General features: G+C 36.5%; 1 protein-coding gene across 30 annotated transcripts in view; it reads left to right on the forward strand.

Moving 5' to 3' along the window:
- CCDC91 (coiled-coil domain containing 91) overlaps positions 1-25761 on the forward strand; it is a 373101-nt gene that overhangs the window by 294941 nt on the left and 52399 nt on the right. For all 30 annotated transcript variants that reach the window (XM_005570456.5, XM_065523945.1, XM_065523942.1 and 27 more), the window contains one exon: positions 17637-17750. In XM_005570456.5, coding sequence (XP_005570513.3) covers positions 17637-17750 — 114 coding nt within the window. The remainder of the gene's footprint in view (positions 1-17636; positions 17751-25761) is intronic.

Genomic DNA, 25761 nt, shown 5'->3' on the forward strand with positions numbered 1-25761 from the left:
GGGAGATCCCAGAATGGACATTTATTTAACAGACCTAGAGAACAACCAATCCAGTTTGGAGATAGGTCAAGGAGTTGTATCTCCAAGAAGACAAACAAATGTTTCATATCTTTAAGCATATTGAGAGGATATATACAACTAGGAGATAATTTGGGCATTAACTCATAATAATTATTTACTCAGGCCAATACAGTATAGCTAAAGTGGCATTGTTTTCTTTCTTTTTTCTTTTCTTTTTTTTTTTTTTTTTTTTTTGGTGAGGTGGTCTTGATCTGTCACCCAGACTGGAGTGCAGTGGCGCAATCTCAGCTCACTGCAACCTCCACCCCCTGGGTTCAAGCAATTCTCGTACCTCAGCATCCCTGAGGAGCTGGGACTACAGGCGTCTACCATCATACCCGGCTAATTTTTGAATTTTTAGTAAAGACGGGATTTTGCCATGTTGACCAGGCTGGTCTCGAATTCCTGCCTTCAAGTAATCAGCCCGCCTCATCCTCCCAAAGTACTAGGATTACAGGCATGAGCCACCACGCCCAGCCCATTGTTTCATTTCTGAGATCATATCTTAAGTGGCCTCACATGCTTTCACACTGTTTTGAAACCCTGTTCAGCTTCCATGTGAAAAATCTTGAACTAGTCTACTGGAGAATGGGAGACGACAGAAGGAATAGACAAGTACTCTTATCTGAAGCCATGCTAATAGTAGCCAGCTACATTAGATTGAGCGGCTGATTGCAGATAGATGAAAGAGCCCAGCCAAGAGAAAAAAGAACCACACAGCTGAACCCATCCCAGATTGCCACCTTGCAGAATCATGACCTAAATCAGAGATTGGCAGACTTGTTCTGCAGAGGTCAAGATAGAAGGCTTCATGGGCTAAGAGGCTTAATTGAGAATATTATATAGATGCTTATATAATGAGAAAAAAAAATTGTATTGAAATTAAAAATATATTAATAATGGATTACAATTTTTAATATAGATCTAATGAAAAGAGTAGAATTCTCTTTGGGTTAATAACATTTGCTTATTTAAAGCTAGTTATACCTATCATGAAAATTGGTCACAAATGTTCATTAGTTGGTTGTTAATGCTGATCTGTAATGAGATTCTACATATTTAATCTTTAAAATGTCTTTTCACACAGACAAGTATGCTAAATATTTATAGTAATAAATGGATATATAATTTTGATTGAGTATAGTCATTACTTGGGAGGCATTTATAGAATTCTAGGTTCTCTTAATATTTTCCTTTTAGCATGTCATTGCAGTGCAGATCAATTACTTCCAGTTGAAAGTTAGATGAAAGTTTCTCAAATGCATAAATGGATTTGGAAATATAGAAGCTTCCTTTGCACTTGCATCTATGTCTGGAACTTCTGGAACTGTAGTTTGAGTTCATAAATGTGTGGAAATAGAAGCCTTACTTTTTTTTTTTTTTTAAGCTGTTAATGCATAGGAAGTGTATAAAGGAGCTTGACTTTACTTGTGATTCAAACAGTGTTGAGTATAGTTCAAATGACTACCCCATAGTATAAGTCTTGCTGCAGATAAGAGCTATTGTGCATTGTAATTTTTTATTTAATTCATTAAGAAACATTAGCTTGAAATAAAAGCTAATGTCTTAAGCTATTCATTATTTGGTAATTGTGATTGAGTGGTTCTTCTTATTCAGAAAAACTTTCAGTCAAAGCCCTGAGCTCAGAAACAATCACAGCAAATCTTTACTACTGCTAAGCCATTGGGCTGCTGCATAGGATGGCAAGTCAGGATATTGAGCTTCAGTTTCAGACAGAAATTAATAGAACTGACAATGGCCTAGTCCACACAAGCAAAAGAAGTTCACTGTTAGTAGTACTCGTTCAGTAATACATGGTAAATTCAGATATTTTCTTCAAAACACTTCCTGATGAGTAACTATGAGTTTTAAATAATTTACTTTTTCACAAGTTTTAGACATTTGTTCAACTAAGCCTTCTTTCATTCCACACATATTTTTACTGTCATCAGTTGTTAACACATCTTAGCAGATTCTAAGCCAGGTTGTACTAAATTAGTGTTTCTCACCTTTTTTGAAAAGTTTCCTACCTATAGTTGTTCCATGTAGACTATTCATAAAGTTTAAGTTTGAATAACTTCAAACTTGGCATTGATTCCTGAAATAAATAATTCAGTGAATCATCTGACTCATGAAGAGCCAAGAAAACTACTCAAAAATCATTTACTTTGTTTTTTAATTGACTATTGATTTTGCTACCGATGACCTCAATCTCATCAAGCACCTGTTCTCACAAAAAGCTGTTCACTCCAAACAAGTTCCTTTCTTCCCCCTCAGGAGAGCATTTATCTGGCTGCTTTAATTAAGCACAATTTTTAAAACTTATCATTGGTAAATGGCTTTTCTGACTTGACTAACAAATGATCCACTCGGAAATTTAATTTTAGTTGAAGCATGTGTGTGTGTTTATGTATGTGTGTGTGTACGTGTGTAAGAAATCTGTTATCTTGAGGGATTTTAAATTTTGTAATTTTTCGATGATTGCTTTCCTGTTGAGAATATTGTGATGAGTGTTTACTCTGGTAATATAGACATTTATTATTTCTTTTAGCACAGTTATGGTCTAATTGCATAATAAACATTTTTTTGACATCTAATCCATTATCAAAATAATCTCACTCTACTCTGCCTTAAAAGTGCAACGAAGTCGTTTTTTCTTGTTTTGGGATGATAGACATGCAGTGAAGTTAAAAATGATAATTCTGTTACATTAGGACAACATTCGTGGCACTGAAATGCAGCCAAATTATTACTACATCACTATAGTTTGTAATACACCAAACAGCAGTATAATTGGATAAGAATCATGTCATGAAATATTCTCTTTTTTTCAACATTAAAAAGTGTAAAAAGTATTCTAATCTAGTAGATTGTACCAAAACAGGCAACGGACCGGATTTGGCTCATTGTTAGTAGATTGCTGATCCCAGGTCTACATAAATGGTTGTTATTTTAAGCCACTAAAGATTAATGTTGTTGTTACATGGCAAAAAGTAATATATTTGCTATAGTTTTACCCAAATCCATAATCTATCTGAAGTGGGAAGATAGGGGGACTAAAATATCTATGTGTTAGATTTTGGAGTGGTTCTAAGAAATAGGGCAAATTCCTCATCCTCCACACTGAAAACTCAAAGGTAATGCCTGAAACTGTAAAATTGCAATAAGAATGTTAGAGATATTGAGAGAACATGAAACAGGGGGAAAAAGAAGTTAAGTGGCTTCTTTAGGGAAATGGGAAACTGGTAAGGATGAAATTCATAGGGATGGTTACACAGGGACTTCACCATTATCGAAAATATTCTACTCTTAACTGAGGGGCACATGGTGTGCTGTGCATGGTATTTTATTTATCTTATTTTGTATGTTAAAATTTTTCTTTACATATATTAACATAAACAAATTTTAAGGAATTAGAGAGTTAAAATTTTATTCAAGAGAATACAAGTATTGCCGGGCGTGGTGGCTCACGCTTGTAATCCCAGCACTTTGGGAGGCCGAGGCATGTGGATCACCTGAGGTCGGGAGTTCAAGACCAGCCTGACCAACATGGAGAAACCCCATCTCTACTAAAAATACAAAATTAGCCGGGGTGGTGGCACATGCCTGTAATCCCAGCTACTCGGGAGGCTGAGGCAGGAGAATCGCTTGAACCCGGGAGGCGGAGGTTGCGGTGAACCGAGATCGCGCCATTGCACTCCAGCCTGGGCAAAAAGAGCGAAACTCTGTCTCAAAAAAAAAAAAAAAAAGAGAGAGAGAGAGAATACAAGTATTGACTCATGTTTATCTGACTTGGAAGTCAACTCTAACTCACTGCCTTCCTTCATTTTTTTAAGGCTTATTATCACTTTGAGAAAATCATGCTGCTGATCATGTGAAAACATTTGCAGGGATAGAATGTAGGATACATGAACTCACACTGAGGGAGAAGGAAGTATTTTAATCCCTTCATAAGTAGCTGTTATAGTATTCATGAAAATATTTTGGTAGCCTTTCTTACTGTGATTTATATTATACTTTTAAGCTACATGGTACTGTATATCTATTAAATTTTTAGAGGATTAAGATTGTGAGATTTATTGATATAGTTTACAGATGGGCTTGCAGCTCCTTCCTAGTAAATTAACTTTGGCCTTGGTTGAGAACAATAGAGAACAACTTTAAAACTATGTGTGTTGCAGGAAAAAAGTTCATTGTATAATATCATGTAATACCACATTTTGGCCCCCATTTTCCCTCTGTCTTGAGTGCTCTTGCCCTCTTTTACCCTGTTTTATCATGTACTGTATTCTGCCATGTTATGATGCAGTAAGAAAGCTCTTACCAGACGTGGCCCTCGGTCTTGGACTTCTCAGGCTCCATAACCATGAGGCAAACCATGGATCAATTTTCTGTATAAATTACCCGGTTTGTGATATGTTACAGCAGCAGAAAATGGACTAAGATATCTATTTAGTAATACCTATGAATGGAGACATTATGGTTACTAGAAAATTACATTTCTGATTATACACACTTGTTTCATTTTGGGGGTTGCTTGTTACAGACACTAAAATGTCACTTATTTTCCTAGTATTTGGTTAAAAAAACTGCATCCAATACAAGGATTATAGTTTATTACCCCCAAATCACTCTACCCATACTACCAAATATTAGTTTTTCTTAGTAAGAATGGAATTTTGGACAATCTAGAAGACTTTCTCCTAATTTTAAATGAAACTATTCTATTTGTACATTGGGCTTACAAACACAGATACAAATTTCTGACATATATACCCTAGATCAGAGTTGTTGGCTGTGGACATAGGATGATACTGTATGAGTAATACTTTGCCCATATAGGAAGGAAATGAAAATGTGTCCATTCTTTTCTTTGTTTAGACCAATGTGTAAGAGTTAGCAACTTTTGAAGATGTTGTGCTAATGAGCTCGCCTGTTTCCTTTTGGTATGTCATTGGGGGTGAGGCAAGGATGACTATGTATGAGGTTAATAAAGACTATGTTTGTTTGCTGACTTATGTAAAGACTATACAGGTGGCAAGAAGAGCAACCAATCTATATGCTGTTATTGGTAGCTCTTTACATCTTGGGTTGCTGACATCAGCTGTAAGCCTTCAGGGTCCCCATACTTGGTCCCAGCCTTCCTTTCTTTCCACTTTTCCCAAGAGAGCCTTCATTTGTAGCCAGAAGCCTCAAACATACACTCAGGTTCTATTTTTGTACTGTTGTACCGAATGTCGTATAAGCTATTATTCCTAAATAACATTCAGTATGAGCTACTTATATGGATCCCTCGGTCTTCATCTTCTTTACACACACGAAACACCTATTAAACCTCAAGTCAGAGCTCACCTATTTTTTTAAGGTTTTCTCTGACCGTTGTAGACATTGTGATATCTCCTTCCTTATAACTCAAACAGTATTACCACCACTCATTAACCACAATGTCCTTTAAGATCTCTTTTAGTATACTGTTATTTCAGTTTCTGTGCATTTATATTTTATTTTCACAAGTAAATTAGAAACTTATCAAGAGATAGACAAATGTAGCTTCAGTATTTGGGACTATTTTTTATACAAAATAGGTATTTAGGACATATTTGACAAATGAATGTATGAACAGAGTTTGCTACCAACCACAAACTAGAACCCAGTATAACATGTGATATCTCATCTTTGCATCTCTAGTTTATCACTCATTTTCTAAGGTGCGTTTCTACAACCATATGTAACTTTTGAAATAATACATAATTAGATAATATGCATATATTTTGTATAGGAACAAAAAATAAGTAAAACACACAATTTCCCCAGAAAATTACACAACCACATAGTACTATGGTTTACAACCCACAGACCAGAATTCAGTTAGTTGGTGATACTTGTTTTCTGTAATTGAGCTATGTTTACAATCCTTAACAAAATTGCCCTGATAAAGGGCAGACAACCACAGACATTTTACTAGTTCATGATCCTGTGATTTCTGAAATGTATGGTAGATTCAATGGATACTAAAGCATAACTACACTTTTAAGCAGTAAAGATAAATTATAACATCTTGTATAAAGTATCATATAAGCTTTTAGTCCTGAATGACTTTCAACATGACCTACTTAATCATAACAGTATAAAAACTAATTCCAGTCATTTATTTTTAAAAAATAGTATATGGAACTTTCTCCACATTTAAACACTAGTTAGATTATCATTTGGATAGGATGTTTCTGCATATATTTTTAGATAAAAATATTCCAATATGACAAGAAGTATGACTGATATATTTTCACAAATACAGCATGACATATATGCAATTGAGTACCTTTTATTCCAAACTATTCACCTTAGGATAGTGTTTCTCAGCTGGAAGCCATCTAGTGGGTAGATACTAGGTATGCTGCTTACACTCAGGATACTCCCTCACAGCAAAGGATTGTCAGTAGTTCCAAGGTTGAGAAACCCTTCCTTAAAGAATATACCATGTGCAGTGGTGGTGTTATCTGTCCCGTCCCGCGGGATCGTCAATGTAGGCCCTAGAAGAGGGAGTGGGAACTCGGGGGGACAAGAGACACGAGAAATGGAGACAAGACAGTATCTTGATCAAGTCTCGTTTATTGGTGGCAGTGTAATGCCTTATATAGACCGGCAGGGGTGGAGGTTGGGCCAGGGCGATGATGGTGGCCCTGCGGTGGGCGTGGCCAGGTAGGCCTCGGTTTCTTCGGTCGGACGTCATGTTGCGCCTGCGCCGTCGGTTGGTAATTTTCCCGGGCACGGGATGGCGCCAGCGCTGTAAGTTGATCATTTTCCCGGGCGCGGGAAAATGGGTGATGAAGAACCAGGAAGAGCGCCATTTTGTACTGGCGTATGAGACAGCAGAACAGGGAAGAAAGTAAATCTAGGGAGGAGGCATAAAGTGGAAATGTATAGAGCTCAGGCATCAGTCGTCAGTTATAATCGCTATGGCTGGGCCACGCAGCTCCGGACAGGTCCCCCTTTTTTATTATTTCATGATGAGAGAGAGCCCCTCAGGAACTGCGCCTGTCTTAGGTTGGGTCAACTCATCCCCACCTTTTAAGCCCATCATGGGATTAGGCAGCAGCAAGGGCAGCCCTCCTGTCTTAGGCTCAGTTGGGGGTGGTGTCCTCTTACCCGTCATTGACTGTCCAGTTCAGCTCACAGGGGAGGTGGTCTTATAAGGGCAGATAAGACTCATCATGTTCAGACATCTCAAGGCGATGATAATGGACCTGTATAGGCTTGGCCTGGAAGGCCTCGATTTGTCTTCTGACGAATGCCAACAGCTTATTAAGGATTATAGGCCCAAGAGTGAGAAAAAGTAGAAGGGTAAGTAAAGGACCCAAAAATGGTAGGAGATAAGGGAGAAGTCCGTGGAGTCCAGTCCAAAGCAGATTGGCGGCCATGTCTTTTGTGTGTTTTTCTAGCTCTTCTTGTAAGGTCTTTATTTTATCTCTGACGATCCCGGATTTGTTAGCATAAAAACAGCATCTTTCCTGTAAAGCCAAACAGATCCCTCCCTGTTCTGCTGTTAGTAAGTCTAGACCTCTTCTATTTTGGAGAACTACTTCAGCTAATGAGTCTACCTGATCTTGTAGATCTTGTATAGTGCTGGATAAGGTTTGTACATCGGAAATTAATTGATTGGATAATTTAGTATATTGGGTTAGTGAGACTCCTAGGCCTGTAGCTCCTGTTGTAAATGCAGTGGTGATTCCCAGTCCGGCCAACAAGGGAATAAATTGTATGGCCCGCTTTGGTCTATATATAAAATGCTCAATAGCGGGGATGGGGATAGGTTCATCTCCAGGGATGATATCAATGTCGGGGAGAAGAGTGGCTAGAACACAAAGCCCTGTCCAATTTGTGGGTAGATAAGTATATGCCATGTTGTTTCCACAGAGAAAACCGAGCCATTTATAGCACACAAGGGGCTGGTGACATGGAGGTACAGTTGTTGAATACAACGTAGCCTAGATCGATTTCTTCAGTGCTATTGTAAGAGGGTGAAAAGAGGCAAGAAGAATTAGAAAACTTCATTGGTTGAACTAAGAGGGGAGAGATAATTGGACAGGAGTTATTGACCAAGGACTCACCCGAGTAATTGACATAGGATAATGAAAAGTTAGGTATAGCTAGAGGAGTAGGGGGACCCATTTTTAAGCAAAGCCAACAATCGTGGGCAAGGCTTGTATTGGACATTTGGAGTAAGTTGTAAGTGGCATTAAGGATATCAAAAGTTTGAGCATCGATCATAAGGTTATCTCTAACCTTAGGCAGGGCCAAAGGGTGATATTGAATTTCAGGATACAGGGCTTTATGAATTTCTTCTAGTTTTTTCTGAACAGTTTTAATTCTTGTGGTGTCTAATGGACCTCCCCCATCAGAGATGTGGATAGGGGCTGTAGTGCTCCAGCAAACAGGCTGTCCTTTTTGGCCGTTACAAGGAGATTGTACAAGTTTATTGGTGGATCCTAATACTTGTACGTCACTGGTACCTCCAGTTTGTGTTTTTAGTAACGTAGCCGTATAGTATGTTTTATTGCCTGATTTGCATTGTTGATATGAGGTGTAGCAAGAACTATGTACAGAGGACTGGAAAGAACTACAGGGGCACTCTTGGAGCGGCCCGCTGGGGGAGGTGTCTCTTGGGGTTGACTTACATTTCCATAGCTGGTTTGGCATTAAGTAAGCTGTCTTGCCCGAGCAAGTCACTTGGAAGATTCTGTCTGACGGAGGTTCAGATACTTGTCCCCCACTGTAGTCACAAGGCTGGCCGTATTGCTTTCGTATTAGTTCTATTGCTTTACGAGGGTCATCAAAACCTGCATAGACTGTCACTATGTTATATAAAATGATTATTTTCCAAAAGAATCTCATGTTGGGCTTCATTTTCTGAAAAACAAAAGGGAAGAAACTTCTCAGGGAGGATTGTTTTCCCTGGATTGACAATGGTTATGATTCATTTGTCTTACCAATCTTTCGGGCAGCCATCTGGCTGCATCATTTTTTTGTGAGAAAATACATACTGAGCCTCTTCCCCAAACTAAAACTGGGTCAGGGCCATGCCATGAATTATCAAGTGGATCTTTCCATTTAACCATTGCAAACTGTTTTTGAGATTCAGGATGCCAGAAACGGTCGGCAGCAGATTTTCCGTGACTGTCCAAATTTAAAAAATTAAGGATAAAGAGGGCAGGATTAAGTATGTTTCTGGGGGTACCCTTCATGGGGTACCAGCTCCCCCCTTTTATTTTTTCGATAGTAGTTTTTAATGACAGATGGGCCCTTTCTACTATACCTTGTCCTTGGGGATTATAGGGAATGCCTGTGATATGTTTAATTTGTAGGGTGTTGCAGAATTGTAAGAAAGTTTTGGCTATGTAACCAGGACCGTTATCTGTCTTAATTTGTTTGGGTATACCTAAGATGGAAAAGCAATGTAATAAATGAGTTATGACATGTTTGGTGGCCTCTCCTGTCTGGAGAGTTGCAATAATGAACCCACTATAGGTGTCTATGCATACATGAATATATTTTAGTTGGCCAAATTCTGAGTGATGTGTAACGTCCATTTGCCAAATTTCGTTGGGGATGAGTCCTCGAGGGTTAACTCCTAGATGAGGAACGGGTAAATAAGTTATGCAGTTGGCACATTGTTTAACTATTTGTCGGGCTTGTTCTCTAGTAATTTTAAACATAAGTCTTAAGGTCTGGGCGTTTAAATGATGTAGGGCATGTGCTTTTTGTGCTTGTTGTAAATTGTCTGTAGTGACTGTGGCTATGGTTTTTGTTGCCATGTCAGCTGTTGAATTACCTTGTGCTAAAGGTCCCGGTAATCCTGAATGTGCTCTAATATGTCCAAGGAAAAAGGGAATAGTCCTTTTTTGAATAAGTTGTTGACATTGTAGAAATAGGTTAGCTGTGTCTGAAATATGTTTAATTTGAGGCACGGTCTCTAAGAGGGGTATTGAATGAGCCAGGTAGGCGCTGTCTGTGTAAATATTAAGTGGCTGACAAGGGAAAGCTGATAATGCTGCAATTATGGCTTGTAATTCGACTAGCTGAGCTGATGTATAAGTGGTTTGGAATTTGACAATTGTATTATTGTAGGTGTAAGCAGCGAGTCCTGTGGAAGATCCATCAGTGAAAATTAGTAATGCGTCATTGAGAGGTTCCTTACTGGTAATATGAGGAAATACAAATGCATGAAGTTTGCAAATTGAATGAGTTTGTTAGGTGGGTAATGGTTGTCAATTGTGCCAGTGTAAGAAGCGCAAGCAATTGGCCAGGCTTCTGTGTTTTGTAACAGCCAATGGATGTGTGATTGAGTGTAGGGCTGTATAATGGTAGAGGGTTCTATTCCAAAGTATTTTCTACTGTTTTCTCTTCCCAAGATAATTAGATCAGCTATGGCATCATAATAAGGCAACAAAACCTTTTTGGGGGAGGAGGGCAGGTGTATCCACATAATGGGATTGTTTTGCCAGAATAAACCAGTAGGGGTTATTGCTGTGTTAAAAATAATGAATATTAATGGCTGAGAATAATCAATACTGGTAACAAATTGTGTTGTAATGGCATCTTCTACCCGTTGGAGTGCCGTTAATGCTTCTTTGGAAATGGACCTGGGGGATTTCGGATTAGAGTCTCCTTTTAATATATCGAAAAGAGGTTTTAACTCTCCTGTGGTAAGTTTTAAGTATGGTCGAAGCCAATTTATGTCTCCTAGTAATTTTTGGAAATCATTTAAAGTTTTTAGATGGTCACGACGTATAACGGCCTTTTGATTAATGATTTTGGGTCCTTTAATTTGAAAACCAAGATAGGTATATGGATTTTGTAGTTGTATTTTTTCTGGGGCTATTTGCAGTCCGGCTGTTGTCAACTCTTGTTTGAGTTGGGCAAAGCACTGTAAGACTTGTTCACCAATCTCTCCTGCTATTAAAATATCATCCATATAATGTATAATATACATTTGTGTCCATATTTTTCTGACTGGTTCTATAGCAGCGGCTACATATTTTTGACACAAGGTAGGACTATTGGCCATACCCCGAGGTAAGACTTTCCATTGGTAACGTTTCATTGGTTGTTTAAAATTTATAGATGGAAGACTAAAGGCAAACCTTTTCTGATCAGCAGGATGAAGGGGGATTGTAAAGAAGCAATCTTTAAGGTCAATAATGAATTTAAAATATTTTTGAGGAATCGCAACTGGTGAGGGCAGTCCCGGTTGTAAGGCACCCATAAGGACCATAGTCATATTTACTGCTCTTAAATCTTGTAAGAGTCTCCATTTGCCAGACTTTTTCTTAATGACAAAGATGGGTGTATTCCAAGGGGAATTACTTTCTGTAATATGTCCTGCTAGCAGTTGTTCCTGCACTAACTGTTGGGTAGCACTTAGCTTATCATTAAGTAAAGGCCACTGATCAACCCAAACGGGCTCATCTGACTTCCAAGTAATAGGGTCAGCGCACTTTTGGGGTGCAGGTATGTCAGTGTCCTGAGCTAAAAATTTCCAAACCCTTTTTTATCAAGTTGTCCTGAGACTGGTATAGGCTGTGGAATACCGTTTTCCTTTTTTCCAAGACCTTTACCAGGGGTGTATCCCTGAGTTAGCATTTGTGCAGTAACTATATCATTTGGGCTGCACATTATAATTTTCATTTGGGAGAGCAGGTCTCATCCCCAAAGATTAACAGGTAAGTGAGGGATTATAAATGGCTTAATGAGGCCTGAATTGTTTTCTTTATCTGTCCATGTTAGGTATTTAGAACTTTGTTTAGGATTACTGCTTTGTCCAATTCCTCTCAGGTGAGTTAAAGTCTCTGTGGTAGGCCAATGAGAGGGCCAATCTTCTTGTTTAATGATGGTTACATCGGCCCCTGTGTCTATTAGCCCAGTAAATGCCTTACCATCTAACCATAAGGTTAGAGAGGGTTTTTGATTTGTAATTGGTTGCACCCAATATATATCTGATGATCCAAAACCTTTTGTATTCCTGTTGGAGTGTTGGATATTATTATCTGTTTTAACTAAGGATAGCAAAACTAACTGTGCTATTCTAACCCCTTGAGGGACAGTAATAATGTTGTTAATAGCTCTGGCCATGATTTTAATTTCTCCTTCATAATCATTATCGATAACTCCAGGGAGGACTTGTAAACCTTTCATGGTGACACTACTTCTTCCCAAGAGTAGCCCAAAAGTGTCAGGTGGTAAAGGCCCATATATTCCTGTATTTAAGGTTTGTGGTCCCATCTCAGGTGTTAATACTGTGTGGGAGGTGGAACTGAGGTCCAGTCCTGCACTTCCTGGGGTTGCTCTACTAAGTTTTGAAATGGATTGTTGCTGCTGGCTGGAACAAAGCTGACTGCCCCATATGCTTGTTTTGGGGCCTGGGGCTGGCCCCTCACCCCATTTCCCTGCCAAGACGATAAAGGATTTCCTTGACTATCAGCTTTAGATTTACATTCGTTGGCCCAGTGCCTTCCTCTTTTACACCTTGGGCAAAGGCCTGGAATTTTTGTTTCTGGATTTTTATTTTTATTTTCATGGCAACCTTTTGCAAAATGTCCTTTTTTACCGCATTTAAAGCATCCCCCTTTATCTTTACCTTTGTTATTGAGGAAGTCTCTTACTGTTTGACCACTAAAGGCGGCGGCCATTGCTAGACCCTGTTGATATGAGGGCCCAATATCTGAACAAAGGCGAATATATCCTGTTAAATCTGTTTTCTTTCGATAAGGTCTGATTGCCGCTTGGCAGGCGGGGTTGGCGTTTTCATATGCCAACTGTTTAACATAATCTACACCCGTTTCTGCATTTCCAAAAATTCTACCTGCCGTGGTCATGAGTCTATGTACAAAATCTGAGAATGGCTCATCTGGTCCTTGTTTGACTGCTGTGAATGAGGCCCCTGGGTCTCCTTTAACAGGGAGTTTCCTCCAGGCTTTTGTAGCAGCTGCCTGGATTTGTGAAAACAAGCAGGATCATATTGCATTTGGGCCTGAGTGTCTGCATAGTTACCTGAACCAGTTAACATATCAAAATCCCAGCCGTTTCCTGCCTGTTGGTTTCTTTTAGCTGTGTCCCTACAATTTTCAAAAAACTCTTGACTTCCAAATTAAATGATCTCCCCCAGAGAGAACTGCCCTAACTAAGGTATTCCAATCTGTAGGGGTGAGCCAGTTATCGGCTACAGATTCCACTATTGCGAGAGTATATGGAGCAGTAGCCCCATATTGAGAAGCAGCAGTTTTTAACTCTTTTATGATAGTGAAATCAAACCCAGTATGATGTTTCCAAGCTTGTCCTTGCCCATCTGTGGTTTCAGTAACTGGGAAGATGTCTTTGGGGGAGGAGTCTTCTCTATGTCGGCTAGCAATTAACCCCCCTCTTGGAACATGCTGTCCAGGCCGCTGAGGTGGGCGCAGGGAACCCTCCATAACATCTGGGTTAGGTATCTTTTCATTTCCTGTTTTTAATTTTTGGAGCCTAATTATCAATGATTGATGCAACTCCTCAAGTTTAATTTGTTCTTCTAGTTGAGCAATTTTTTGTTTTAATTCTTCTTTGGGATCTACTACTGCCATAACAATGGGCACAGAAGCCCCATTACGTGTCCCATTATATGGGGGTGGGCGTGGAGTAAAGGGAGGCCAGTCAGGGTTATGATATTTAGCTGCCCCTTCCTCTAAATCATCCCAATTTATGTCTGATTGATCAGGCTTATTAGTTTCTTCCTCTTTTTGAGACGTTTGTAAAACTGGATATTTTTTCTGTTTGTTTTTGTGTAACATTTCTTTATCTGTTACAGAAGGAGACTTTATTTCCTCATCATCGCTCTCAAGGGAAATGAGATCCTCCTCCGTATCTTGCGGAGGCTTTGTGAGGTTAGAGCGGGAACTAACCTTTAGAATATGTTCTGTTTGAGCGACCGCGGCCATGACTTGTGGATCAACTTCCTTTTTATCTATCAAATCTTTAATGAGATTCCAATAAGAGAAGGCAGTCACAGGAATTTTTTCTGGCCCAAAAGTATTATAATAATCTTGAAAACAATCTCCTACTCTACGCCATCTTTTAATATCAATAGTTCCTTCCTGTGGGAACCAAGGGCAAGTGTCTTTTACAAAATCAAAAAATTTAAACAAATCATTACCTTTAACCTTTACTCCTCGTATCTTTAAAGCCTCTTTTAATTGTCCTACATAGATTTGATGTTGACTTAATTCTTGTCCCATTTCGGACGCGTCACTTACCTTCGATTCTGACGCGGCAGGTTCCCGCGGTGATCGGAGGAGTTTAGTTTCACCTTGAAGGTCGACCGTTCTTTCGCGTCCTCTTCCTCACGGAATCCCTCATTTCCAGGCTCCACGTTGAGGCGCCACGTGTCCCGTCCCGCGGGATCGTCAATGTAGGCCCTAGAAGAGGGAGTGGGAACTCGGGGGGACAAGAGACACGAGAAATGGAGACAAGACAGTATCCTGATCAAGTCTCGTTTATTGGTGGCAGTGTAATGCCTTATATAGACCGGCAGGGGCGGAGGTTGGGCCAGGGCGATGATGGTGGCCCTGCGGTGGGCGTGGCCAGGTAGGCCTCGGTTTCTTCGGTCGGACGTCATGTTGCGCCTGCGCCATCGGTTGGTAATTTTCCCGGGTGCAGGATGGCGCCTGCGCTGTAAGTTGATCATTTTCCCGGGGGCGGGAAAATGGGTGATGAAGAACCAGGAAGAGGGCCATTTTGTACTGGCGTATGAGACAGCAGAACAGGGAAGAAAGTAAATCTAGGGAGGAGGCATAAAGTGGAAATGTATAGAGCTCAGGCATCAGTCGTCAGTTATAATCGCTATGGCCGGGCCACGCAGCTCCGGACAGTTATCACCAAAATATTTTGGAAAATACTTTTCAGAATTTCCTATTTGAATGTACTTATTGGTGGCAACTGTTTATTCCTTGCAAGCTATGTTTTATTTTAGATTACTTCTCATGACTCCCAGGAATGATATATTTAATTTATGGAACAAACAAAACATGCAGGCAGATATTCACATACCACTTGCATACACGCAAACAAAATGTATTAATCAGTTCTAACTAATTCAGAATTGGGCCTGATTAGAAAGTGGAAGGCTTAAACTTTACTTTTGTATAACATTCAAAGAAATAATTTATAGATGAGCAGTTTTTCAGGATGAGCTTCACAACGTTGACTGTCACTTAACTCCCAACTGGGGAGGTCTATAGAACCAAGGGAAATTTTGTACTGTAAATTGTCCTTTGCCAGCTCAAAAGCAAGGAATTGTAGAGCCTCAAAAATTTCAACTGAGAAGGTATTAATAATATAAACACTCAGCTACCTCAAAAGTGTTAACTGAATAACTTTCACTAACTCTTCATGTTTTTCTGGTTATAGCCCATTTATTTAAATTGATGCTTTTTGCTTTTGATCATACAGGCCTGGTCAGATTTACTAATATGCTTCTTATGACAGTTTTTTATCTGCAGTTGTAAAATTTCAAAAGCCCTGAAAACTAAAGATTTTTATAACTCACCTGTTAGCAAAACCTGACTTGAACTAATGTGAAGCTATTAATACCTTTAATTTACTCATATAATGTGAATATTCATATTCTTCACTACAGAATTATTAAGGTGTTTTATTTCAGAGAGCTTAGTATGTAATATTTTTATCTTTCTAAATTTGAATAACTTCAAATTCTAAATTTGCAAGTGTGAAGTCAATAAGAATTATAATAGCAGATGCTAAATAGTTTTATTCTCATGTGTTTCTTTTATAAATTGCTATAGTTTTTCAACTTTAATCTTTTGAAATAATTATGGAAACAACTTTGTACTGTATCAATGGAACCAGCATTTAATGTACTCAGTGACTGAAAATAAAATAGTGAAATTTATCAAAGACTTTCAGAATTTTCAGTTAATTTTATAAGGAAGGGAATAAAAAAAATAAGTATACCAATATTAAAGTGGTAGACGATAAGATCAAGCAAATGACAAGAGAAAACGTGTGTATTGCCAATATTTTTATAACTTAAATGCTCAACTCACCTAATCTTTTAAAAGTACGGGATAAAATTCGATATCATTCTCCCCAAGTAGGCAAAGATTGTAAAAACCTATGAAAATAAATGTTATCAAGGATGCAAGAAAATAGCCATTCTTATGAGCTGCTTATAAGAAGAAATTTGTACAAAATGTCAAAAGATATATTGAGTTTAAATCCTTTGGCCAAAAATGATTCCACTTTTTGAATTGGTTCAAAGTAAGTAACTGCAATGTAGCACAAAGATACATATGTGGATGTTTGTCACTGCTGTATTTTATTTAAAATGACCAAAATACCCATGATTAAAAATTGGTAAAATAAATTATTATGTAGCCCTATAATATGATATAAATCATATTCATAGAAGAATATGTAATGTCTTAAGAAAATGTCCAAGATATATTCTAAATAAAAAATGCTAGAGTTTAGAAAATATGTACATTTTATCCCATCTTCTTTATATCCAAGTGTATATATATGTGTGTCTTGCTTTGTGTTTATATATTTCCACATCTCCATTTTTTACAGTAAATAGATTTCAAATACAGAGTCCTTTATATTATTTTATATTTTCTGAGTTACATATAAATATCTAAAATTAATTGGGGAAAACTAAGCTAAGTCATACATACACTCCACAAAGAGCAGAACCTCCAAGAATCAAAACTGAAGCAAATATTCTGAGAAACTCAAGCCATTTTCCAATTGATTGCCTTGATGTCCAGTAAAAAAGGTTGGTACCTATAGATGGGAATGAAAAAATTTTGCTTCGTGGCATTCATTCCATTTCATGATACACTATTATAGCAGAAAATATCATGACTTCCTGAGAAGTGTTGTAGTTTTACGGAATTTTAGCTTTCTTTCTGTATTTGCAATTCTGAAATCTCTTCAGTACCTGATTACTATTTCAATAAACGGAGAGTACCATTTCCCTCCCTGGATCTCTCATTTCAAATATTAGCACACTGGGTGGAATTTTTACCTCTTACTTATGGTGTCCAGCTCACAACATCTTAACCTGGCAAGAGGACCAAACTAGCTGTAAATCTTACCACTCAGACCACACTTGATTATTGTATGATGGCAATATTAAACGTGAATAAAACAGCTAGAGCATTAGAGTGTTCTTGGAAGAATAAACACAAGTTGGAAGTCTTATGTGGATAGTGCAAAATACAGGAAGGCAATGAATCATGTAAACATCAAATGAAAGGTTGGTAAGGAAGCCATTGGAGTCTGTCAGGCACTCCCTGCAATAAATGGCATATTCCATTCCTTTCCCTTTCACTCAGTTTGGGAAAGGGAGTTCTGTGGAATCTCTAAAAGATCCCAAAAGATTTTGTAAGTTCTTATTCCTGTGTAAAGGTACACTTTGAATAGAATGAGCTGAAACCCGCTGAAGAGGATTTTTAGTTTATACAAAATGGACACAAATATGTCATAGTGCTTACCTCCCTGACTGTTTTGCCTTCTCCCACAAACAGGAAACTGTTAAGGCAGCAATAATAGAAGAGCAGAAACGAAGTGAAAAGGCTGTGGAAGAGGCAGTGAAAAGAACAAGAGATGAATTGATAGAGTATATAAAAGAACAGAAAAGGGTAAGTATCTCCTGAAGAGTTTTAATTTGTACTTCAGTAAACTCAGTCAGTGACTTCCATACAATACCATGAAATTGTAAAATATTTAAAATGTCCTCTGTCATCTAACTTACGAATCTTCATCTGAGGATATTTTCTGATATAATTATATATTCTGATAGTTATGTCTATAAACATAAATCCCATCTGTCAGCAAAAAGCAACAGTGAATAATTTCTTGGTAGACTCCTAGAAATAACCTATAGCATTTCCAGTTTAGCTTTACTCACAAAGATAATAGACAGTTCTACATTTTTAGAATCTTTTGCCATACATTTGTTAATTTCTTATATTATTTATAGACATGTATATGCATCCTTTAAGCTTTCTGACTGTATTAACACCACTGTAGTTCTAATGGACATAATTACAGTTAGCAAATTCAGGCTCTTCTGCCATAGTGCCACTTCAAAACCAAAACTCAGAATATGCTTGTAAGAGTTTAGAATGCATATTTAAGCTTTGAAACAAATAACATTTTCATACAATGTGGTTTTATTAATGTTATTCTGAGCAGTAGCTGAAGATAATGGATCTAACTTGATTTGTTGTCTTTTCAACAAATCTTCAGTCCTCTAAGCAATACACAAAATAAGAAACTCTTTAAAATTAGATGTTTATTGTAATATTCTCTGTAATAAATATATATATAAAATAAAATATATAATAAAATTTTTCACATGCAGTGTTTTAGGATGTTTTCTTTATATGCTTAGTGTATGCTGGCCGGGCGCGGTGGCTCAAGCCTGTAATCCCAGCACTTTGGGAGGCCGAGGCGGGCGGATCACAAGGTCAGGAGATCGAGACCACAGTGAAACCCCGTCTCTACTAAAAATACAAAACATTAGCCGGGCGCGGTGGCGGGCACCTGTAGTCCCAGCTACTCAGGAGGCTGAGGCAGGAGAATGGCGTGAACCCGGGAGGCGGAGCTTGCAGTGAGCCGAGATCGCGCCACTGCACTCCAGCCTGGGCAACAGCGTGAGACTCCGTCTCAAAAAAAAAAAAAAAAAAAAAAAATATGCTTAGTGTATGTTATATATTATATAAATATATTTAAGTATTTGTGTGTAAATATATAATATATTGCAAACATATATTGCATTACATAATGTAACAAAACAAACATAAACTGTGTGTATGAGGTAATTTGACACATAGCTAAACTTAATTGGTAGTCAAAATGGCAAAATAAATAGAAAACGTACGATAAGATATTATCCTGCATTTGGCAGTTCAAGAAGTGAACTAAAAGCTCATGACACTACTTTAGTCCTATACTTTTTTTTTTTTTTTTTTGAGACAGAGCCTTGCTCTGTCACCCAGGCTGGAGTGTAGTGGCGCAGTCTCCGCTCACTGCAACCTCTGCCTCCCAGATTCAAGCAATTCTTCTGCCCCAGCCTCCTGAGTAGCTGAAATCACAGGCAGCTGCCACCATGCCCAGCTAATTTTTTTTATTTTTTATTTTTAGTAGAGATGGGGTTTCACCATGTTGTCCAGGCTGGTCTTGAACTCCTGACCTCAAGTGATCCACCCACCTCAGCCTCCCAAACTGCAGGGAATACAGGCATGAGCCACCATGCCCAGCCATCCAATGCTCTTAACTTGAAGTCAAATTTGGTATGATACAAAGAAAATCCCCACCTCCTGATGGCTACAATTAGGTTTCAACAAAGGAGAATTTGTCACCAGAGTAAAAACTTGCTGTCTTTCCAGATAAATTAACCCTTCACAGAAACATTTTATGTGGGATTAAATCTTTGTACAGTTTACCTCAGAGTGTTTTTAAAAGCATTTTCACTCAAATTCCTGATAGATGTCTAACCTTCTAAAGAGTAAATTCTGAGCCAAAGAGTCAGTTGACTTTTCAAGGAGTATTATGTGCTCAGAAAACTCCTACTTCCATATGTACCCACAAAGAGTTTATTTTAAATAATATTATTCAAAAGTAATCGTTCAGCAAAGGAATTACAGGTACATTTATATGCATACAGGGATTGCAATTGTGAAAGAACTTAAGTATCAAATAAATTCAAGACTTCTTGTGGGTATATCCTTTTTTATCATCTCTTTTTTAAATTATTTATTTTATCTTAGTAGGAACACTTAACATGAGATCTTCCTTTTCAAATTTTAAGTCTATAATATTTTATCATTGACTATTGATGTACAGTGTTGTACAGCAGAGCTTTAGAACTTATTCATCTTGCTTGACCGAAACTTTATGCTGTTGTTTGGGTATTTCCTGTTTCTCTCTAACCCAATCCCCTGGTATCCACCGCTCCACTCTGATTCTATGAATATGACTAGTTTAGATACTGTATATAAGTGGAACCATGCGGTCTGTGTCTTTCTGTGACTGGCTTATTTCACTTAGCATAATGCCCTCAAGGATCATCCATACTGTTCCATATTGAATCAAAGGGTTGCAGAATTTTTTTCATTTTTAAAGCTGTGTGGTATTTTGTTGTACATATATGCCACATTTTTTATCCATTCATCTGTCAATGGATATTTAGTTGTTTCCACATTTTTAGTGTCTTGTCTTAATAGTATATCAATCCTTATTAGTACCAATCCTTATTTGAGTTCTAAATCTGAATGAGAAATTATATAACAAAGCAAACTCATTCATAAGATTATTTTAGACTAACATTTCTTCGGTTGAGATGGAAGATTTTTCTTGAAAGAAAAGAATTTTAAAGATAATGTTACTTTTTTGTCAAAGGGAGTTACGTGGTTACCATAAGAAGTGCCTATAATAAGAATAAGAAATGCCTTTTTAAGAGATATCTGGTCCCCCCATGAAGCAAATTAACTTTGAAAAGAGCTGACAATGAATTCAGGCATTTAGTCTGTGTGGTCTTGCAAATCATACTAAAGGCCTAATATTCACTTGTATTAGTCAGTAAATCAGTTACCACATGCAGAGACATTATTAAAATAACAGCAAAGAAACCATGACATTAGGTTTCATTTGCACTGAAGTTCTACTTCTCTTTGCTTGTTTCCTTATATATTAAGGAGAATAAATTTAAGACTTACCTTACAGAGTTGTTATGAGTTAATACATATAATAAAATAGCAGCTATAGTAAGGACTCAATAATATATGTGTTATGCTAATTATCATCTTTACCATGTTATTTACAGAAAATTGAAACAACTAGCAGCATTATTGTTGCTAATTTAAAAATGTGCTCTTTAGAATAGTGTTTGGTGTTCTACTTCCTCTGAAGTTTACAGTATGAATTCTAAAATTTTATTTCACTTCTGTTACAGAATATTAAAACTGATTTAATCGGTATACTTGTAGGAAATTTATTACTTACACTTTGGGATTTTAAAGTTTCATTAATAACACATACTGTGGCATATTTTTAATATTTGAATGTTTGTATCTTTCCAAACAGAAAAGCTATTAAAAAAAAAAGAAAGTCAATAAATGATCTGAAATGAAAGCACCAACTAATTACTAGACCTCTTACGTAAATTTTTAAAAATTGAGATTCTCTATATTCTTCTTTTCCAAAAATGTATTTCAGTGTTTTGAGTGAAGTTTTGTGAATATCTTGGGGTTTGGAATATTTTCATAGACAAAAAAGGTATCTCAGAGTTTATAAACTAATACTTAGGAAAAACAAAAGTATTTTAGTAAATTCATAATCTTCTTGTCTGTTTTCCAAAAGACTAAGTTAGGGCAACTCACATCTACTTCTTCCTTTGGAAGATGGATTTCTATTTACATCAGAGAAGAACACATTTCCAGAACAAAAATTTTCCTTTCCCTTCTCCAGGACTTTTTTTTTTTTTTTTTTTTTAACTAGAGAGTCAACTTGAGATTTTCAACATTAGACAACTTAAAAGCCCGATAGACCTTGTTTCCAACTGAGCTTGAATTTCAGTCTGTGAAATTCTGTTCTTGAAGTTTTTGAAAATCTTTGAAGGAAGAAGTCTACTGTTGTATTAGGTCCTACCTTTTATGTCTTTTGTCCTAATAGTCTTTCATTAGGCATCATCGTACTTTTACAAAATTCACTAAAAGTTTGAAATGAAGACTTTTCCAGTACGTCTTTTTTTTAGTCTTGTACTTTTAAAAGACAGAAAAACACAGAATGAAAACTTCAAAATGCTTAATTTTTCAAATAACATGGATTATCTAACAATATAAACACAGTGGATTTATAAATTGCTATATAAGGTTACATAGCTCTTTCTGTGTCTCTGAAATTATGTATTTAATAAGTTATTCATTCCTGTTTAGTAAAATTATACTCAGAATTATACTAGAATTGAAGTTAGAATTCTACTGAGAAAATTTTAATTTTAAATGCTATTTGCCAATTTTTGTGTGTCAAATCAATAGAGATTTCACTAAACTTTATAAATAACCTAGTATTTGTCTGGTCTAAACATCTTAGGACAAAGGGGATACCTGTACATGTACTAATTAAGTAAAGTATAATTTACATTCAAATTACATCCTAAATTATTTACTAAGTCAGATACATAGTACTTGTAATATTAGTCCGAGTCATAATCATAACCAAAAATTACTATGGAATGAAAATATCCAAATAAGGAGAGCTTTTAAAATGATCAACCAGAAAAATAATTTAAATCAATGATGAATTAGTTTTAGTGATAAAAATGCCTTTCTTATAAGAATTCTACCTCATAATCTTTTTAGAAATTTCTCTGAAAAATCTCTCATGCTAATCCCAAGGAAAAAAAAAAGATCATTACATTGAATTTTTGACTTTACTGTGGAATCAAAAAGATAATCTGTGGCCTCAACACTCATAAATTTTCCATCAAACTTGGCAGAAATTATCTAATTTTTAATGGATTTAGACATTTCCAATATAACTTATATAATAGAGAAGAAAAGGCAAACAGGAAAACCTAAAAAGGTTTTAAAATATATTTAATCTTTCTGTGGATCAGCAAGGTACCTGCTAGTACAGTGATTTGCATTGAAGGACCATATCATATTTTATTAAAATTAAAATTTTGGTTTCAGACTCTCTTCAATCACTATAAATTCTGTAATAGAAGTTGCAAACTACAACTCATGGGTCAAATCCAGCCTGCTGCCTGCTTTTGTAAATAAAGTTTAATTGAAACACACATTCATATCCATTCATTTTTGTATTGTCCACTAACTGATGTCATGCTTCAATAGCAGAGTTGAGTAGTTAAGAGAGACCATCAGGACATATAACCCCAAATATTTACTATCTGGTTCTTTAAAGAAGAATCTTTATCAACTCCCATCCTAAATCATCAAAATTATCTTGCAAGGAAAGTTTCTTCCTTTCAGCCCTTTAAAATTTTTATTCGCTTATTATGCCTCAGGGTAACTAGACAATTGAAGTCTCTTAGGTGCTATTCTGGAGAAGATTTCTCTCTATGTATTAATTGCCAGGTAAGGTATTATAATACATCGTATCTGATCATTAGTGCCATAAACTTTATTTTATAAATGGAGATGGCAGAAAAATGAGATGGTAAAGAATACATCCCTGACACTTCCCTAGGGAGGAACAATTTGTGGTTTATAACGACTGACAGCCCTTGCATTAGAACGAAGAGTTCCAACCCATCCCACAAGTTAAGACTGTTACACATGAGTTTGCTATGAGGAAGGAAGTGTGAATAACATTCAGCAAGCAACAACTACTCACAGCCAAGCAGTGATTCCTAAAAAATAAAATCTCATCCAAATGTAATAAAATATTATTTTTCCTCTTAAGAAACAAAATTATTGCCTGTGTTTTCTAAATCACCTCCAGGAAAATAACCTTCACTTTAGAATATCCTTTTAATTTAGGTTTTAGAGAAGAGTAAGAAGCAATTTTCTTTACTTCAAAGGTTTTGTGGTCAAGGCATTGTCAGAATTTTTTAAATATAAAAGGGCTCTTTTAATCCAGTTTTGCTGCAATATTCTTGGGCGTTTGCATCTCCAACTATTAAAAGATAATATTTAGACAAAATGAACTTCCCTTATTTTCTGACCAGTTACACAGTTAATTGAATAAACCATTATTTCAATATAAGTTATTTAATATCTCATGGTCCCTTACTTTCTCTTCTTAGAAATATGGAAATCTGACTAGCTGACCTCTAATGACTTTTAAAGTCCTAAATTTCTGTTAAGACTATGAGTAACATTTTCCTTGACAGTTGATAAACCTCTTGAGAGGTTTTTAATTCTTGATATAAATCAGTTGCATCATAGTAGTTACATTATGTGGCATTTATACATTAGTGTAGAAAAATGTCACTTTCCTGGCATTCCCTAGCCTCCTGCCCCATTCTCATCCTAATTACTCTTCTATCCAATCTGGAGGAGGCTGTGTAGTTGTATGTGCAAGAAGTAGCTCATTAACAATTCAACATCTGTGGTCTAAAACATCTGCCCTTGTAACTTTTCATTTGGGTCTCATATTTGAAAATGCTTTTATGTAACCAACACATATTAGAAATCATACTATACCCTCACATTCATTGTTGCCTGTTTTCAGGTGTACCTCATTTTTTGATGCCAACGGGAATTTAGCCTTCTCTGCATAAGCTATATTGTAATTTAAATCAGTAGAAGTTTACCTTCCAAAGTTGTATAATTGTATCCATTTCAGGTGGGACAATAAACAAATGGAAAAATATTTGGATTTAGAAAAATAGCCAGTACTAACCATCTTGCCAAATGATGTTTCAACTAGGTCACGAATTTATCCTTCTCCTTAAATTAAAAGCATAGGAAATTTGATTTGAAAGAGAGGTTAGTGAAGCCAATGAAGTAAACAGATTTTAAAGGTTTTATAGTTGTTTAAGCTTAATATAATTATGATTTTAAAACTTATTCACTATTTTTCTATCTTAAACTCTTTAACAGCTTATTTCACAAATTATACTTTAAAACCAAATTTATTGCTATCTCCCACTTTATATTTTATCAGTCTTCTTGATGATCTCTCTTGTTTTGCTGTTCTCACTTGCATAAGAACAATCTTGAAAAAGCTTACTGATGTGTGGACAATCACACACTTTGGTGAGACCACCCTATTCGTTATTTCCATTTCAACTGTGGTAATTGAGATGATGTTAAAGATAAAGCCCAATGCTTAGATTATATCCCATTATTCCTGTAGCAAGGAATATAAAATATGGTTTAACTTAAAATCAAAATGTAAATTTATGCATGTACACGTAAAAACTAGTTTGGTGTAGTAGTTAGTGAGGTATTTTTCATTGGTTTTTGGATGGATTCTAATCAAGGTACAGTGAGCATAAAGACTTTGGAGGCATCTAGTATATGAAAATGTTTATCTCTGTTTTTACGTAATGACTCAAAATTGTTCATCTAAATAATCACTTCTTGAATTACTATAATGGCAGCTAACTTTATTCGTTGGTAAAATGATTTAACTTTAAAATCATGTATTCACTGATGCAGGAGAATCACTTGAACCCAGGAGGTAGATCAAAAAAGCTGTGCAAGACCAGAAGCACCATGTCTTTTAAAGCTTAAAGCCTTATTTTGGAAGGAAAGTACAAGAACATACTCCTTAAGGAATTACATGAGGTCAAAATAATAGCTTGAAGCAATAATAGACACCACTGGCACATGACAGTGCTTGAATAAAGACCAAATGCATTATGCTGACAATAATTGACAACAAAATTCTGGAAGATCACTTAAGACTATGATGATCAGCTTGGACTTCTGGTTTCTGTCAAATGAAAACTAAAATGTAGACTAGACTATATAATAAAAAGAGGAAAAATAGTCTGTGAGAAGCCAAAGGATTTGGTTTCTTAAAAGAATAAGCAAATGTATATATACAAATTTTTGTAAATAAGTCTATTTTCTAGATTCTTGATATACCTTTTAGATGCAATCCTAGAATATCTGGGCTCATAAAGCTCAGATTATTGGGGGCAACAGACATGGAGGGAATTTTTTTTGGTTT

This window comes from Macaca fascicularis, chromosome 11, assembly GCF_037993035.2.
Source record: "Macaca fascicularis isolate 582-1 chromosome 11, T2T-MFA8v1.1".
Lineage (NCBI taxonomy): Eukaryota > Metazoa > Chordata > Mammalia > Primates > Cercopithecidae > Macaca > Macaca fascicularis.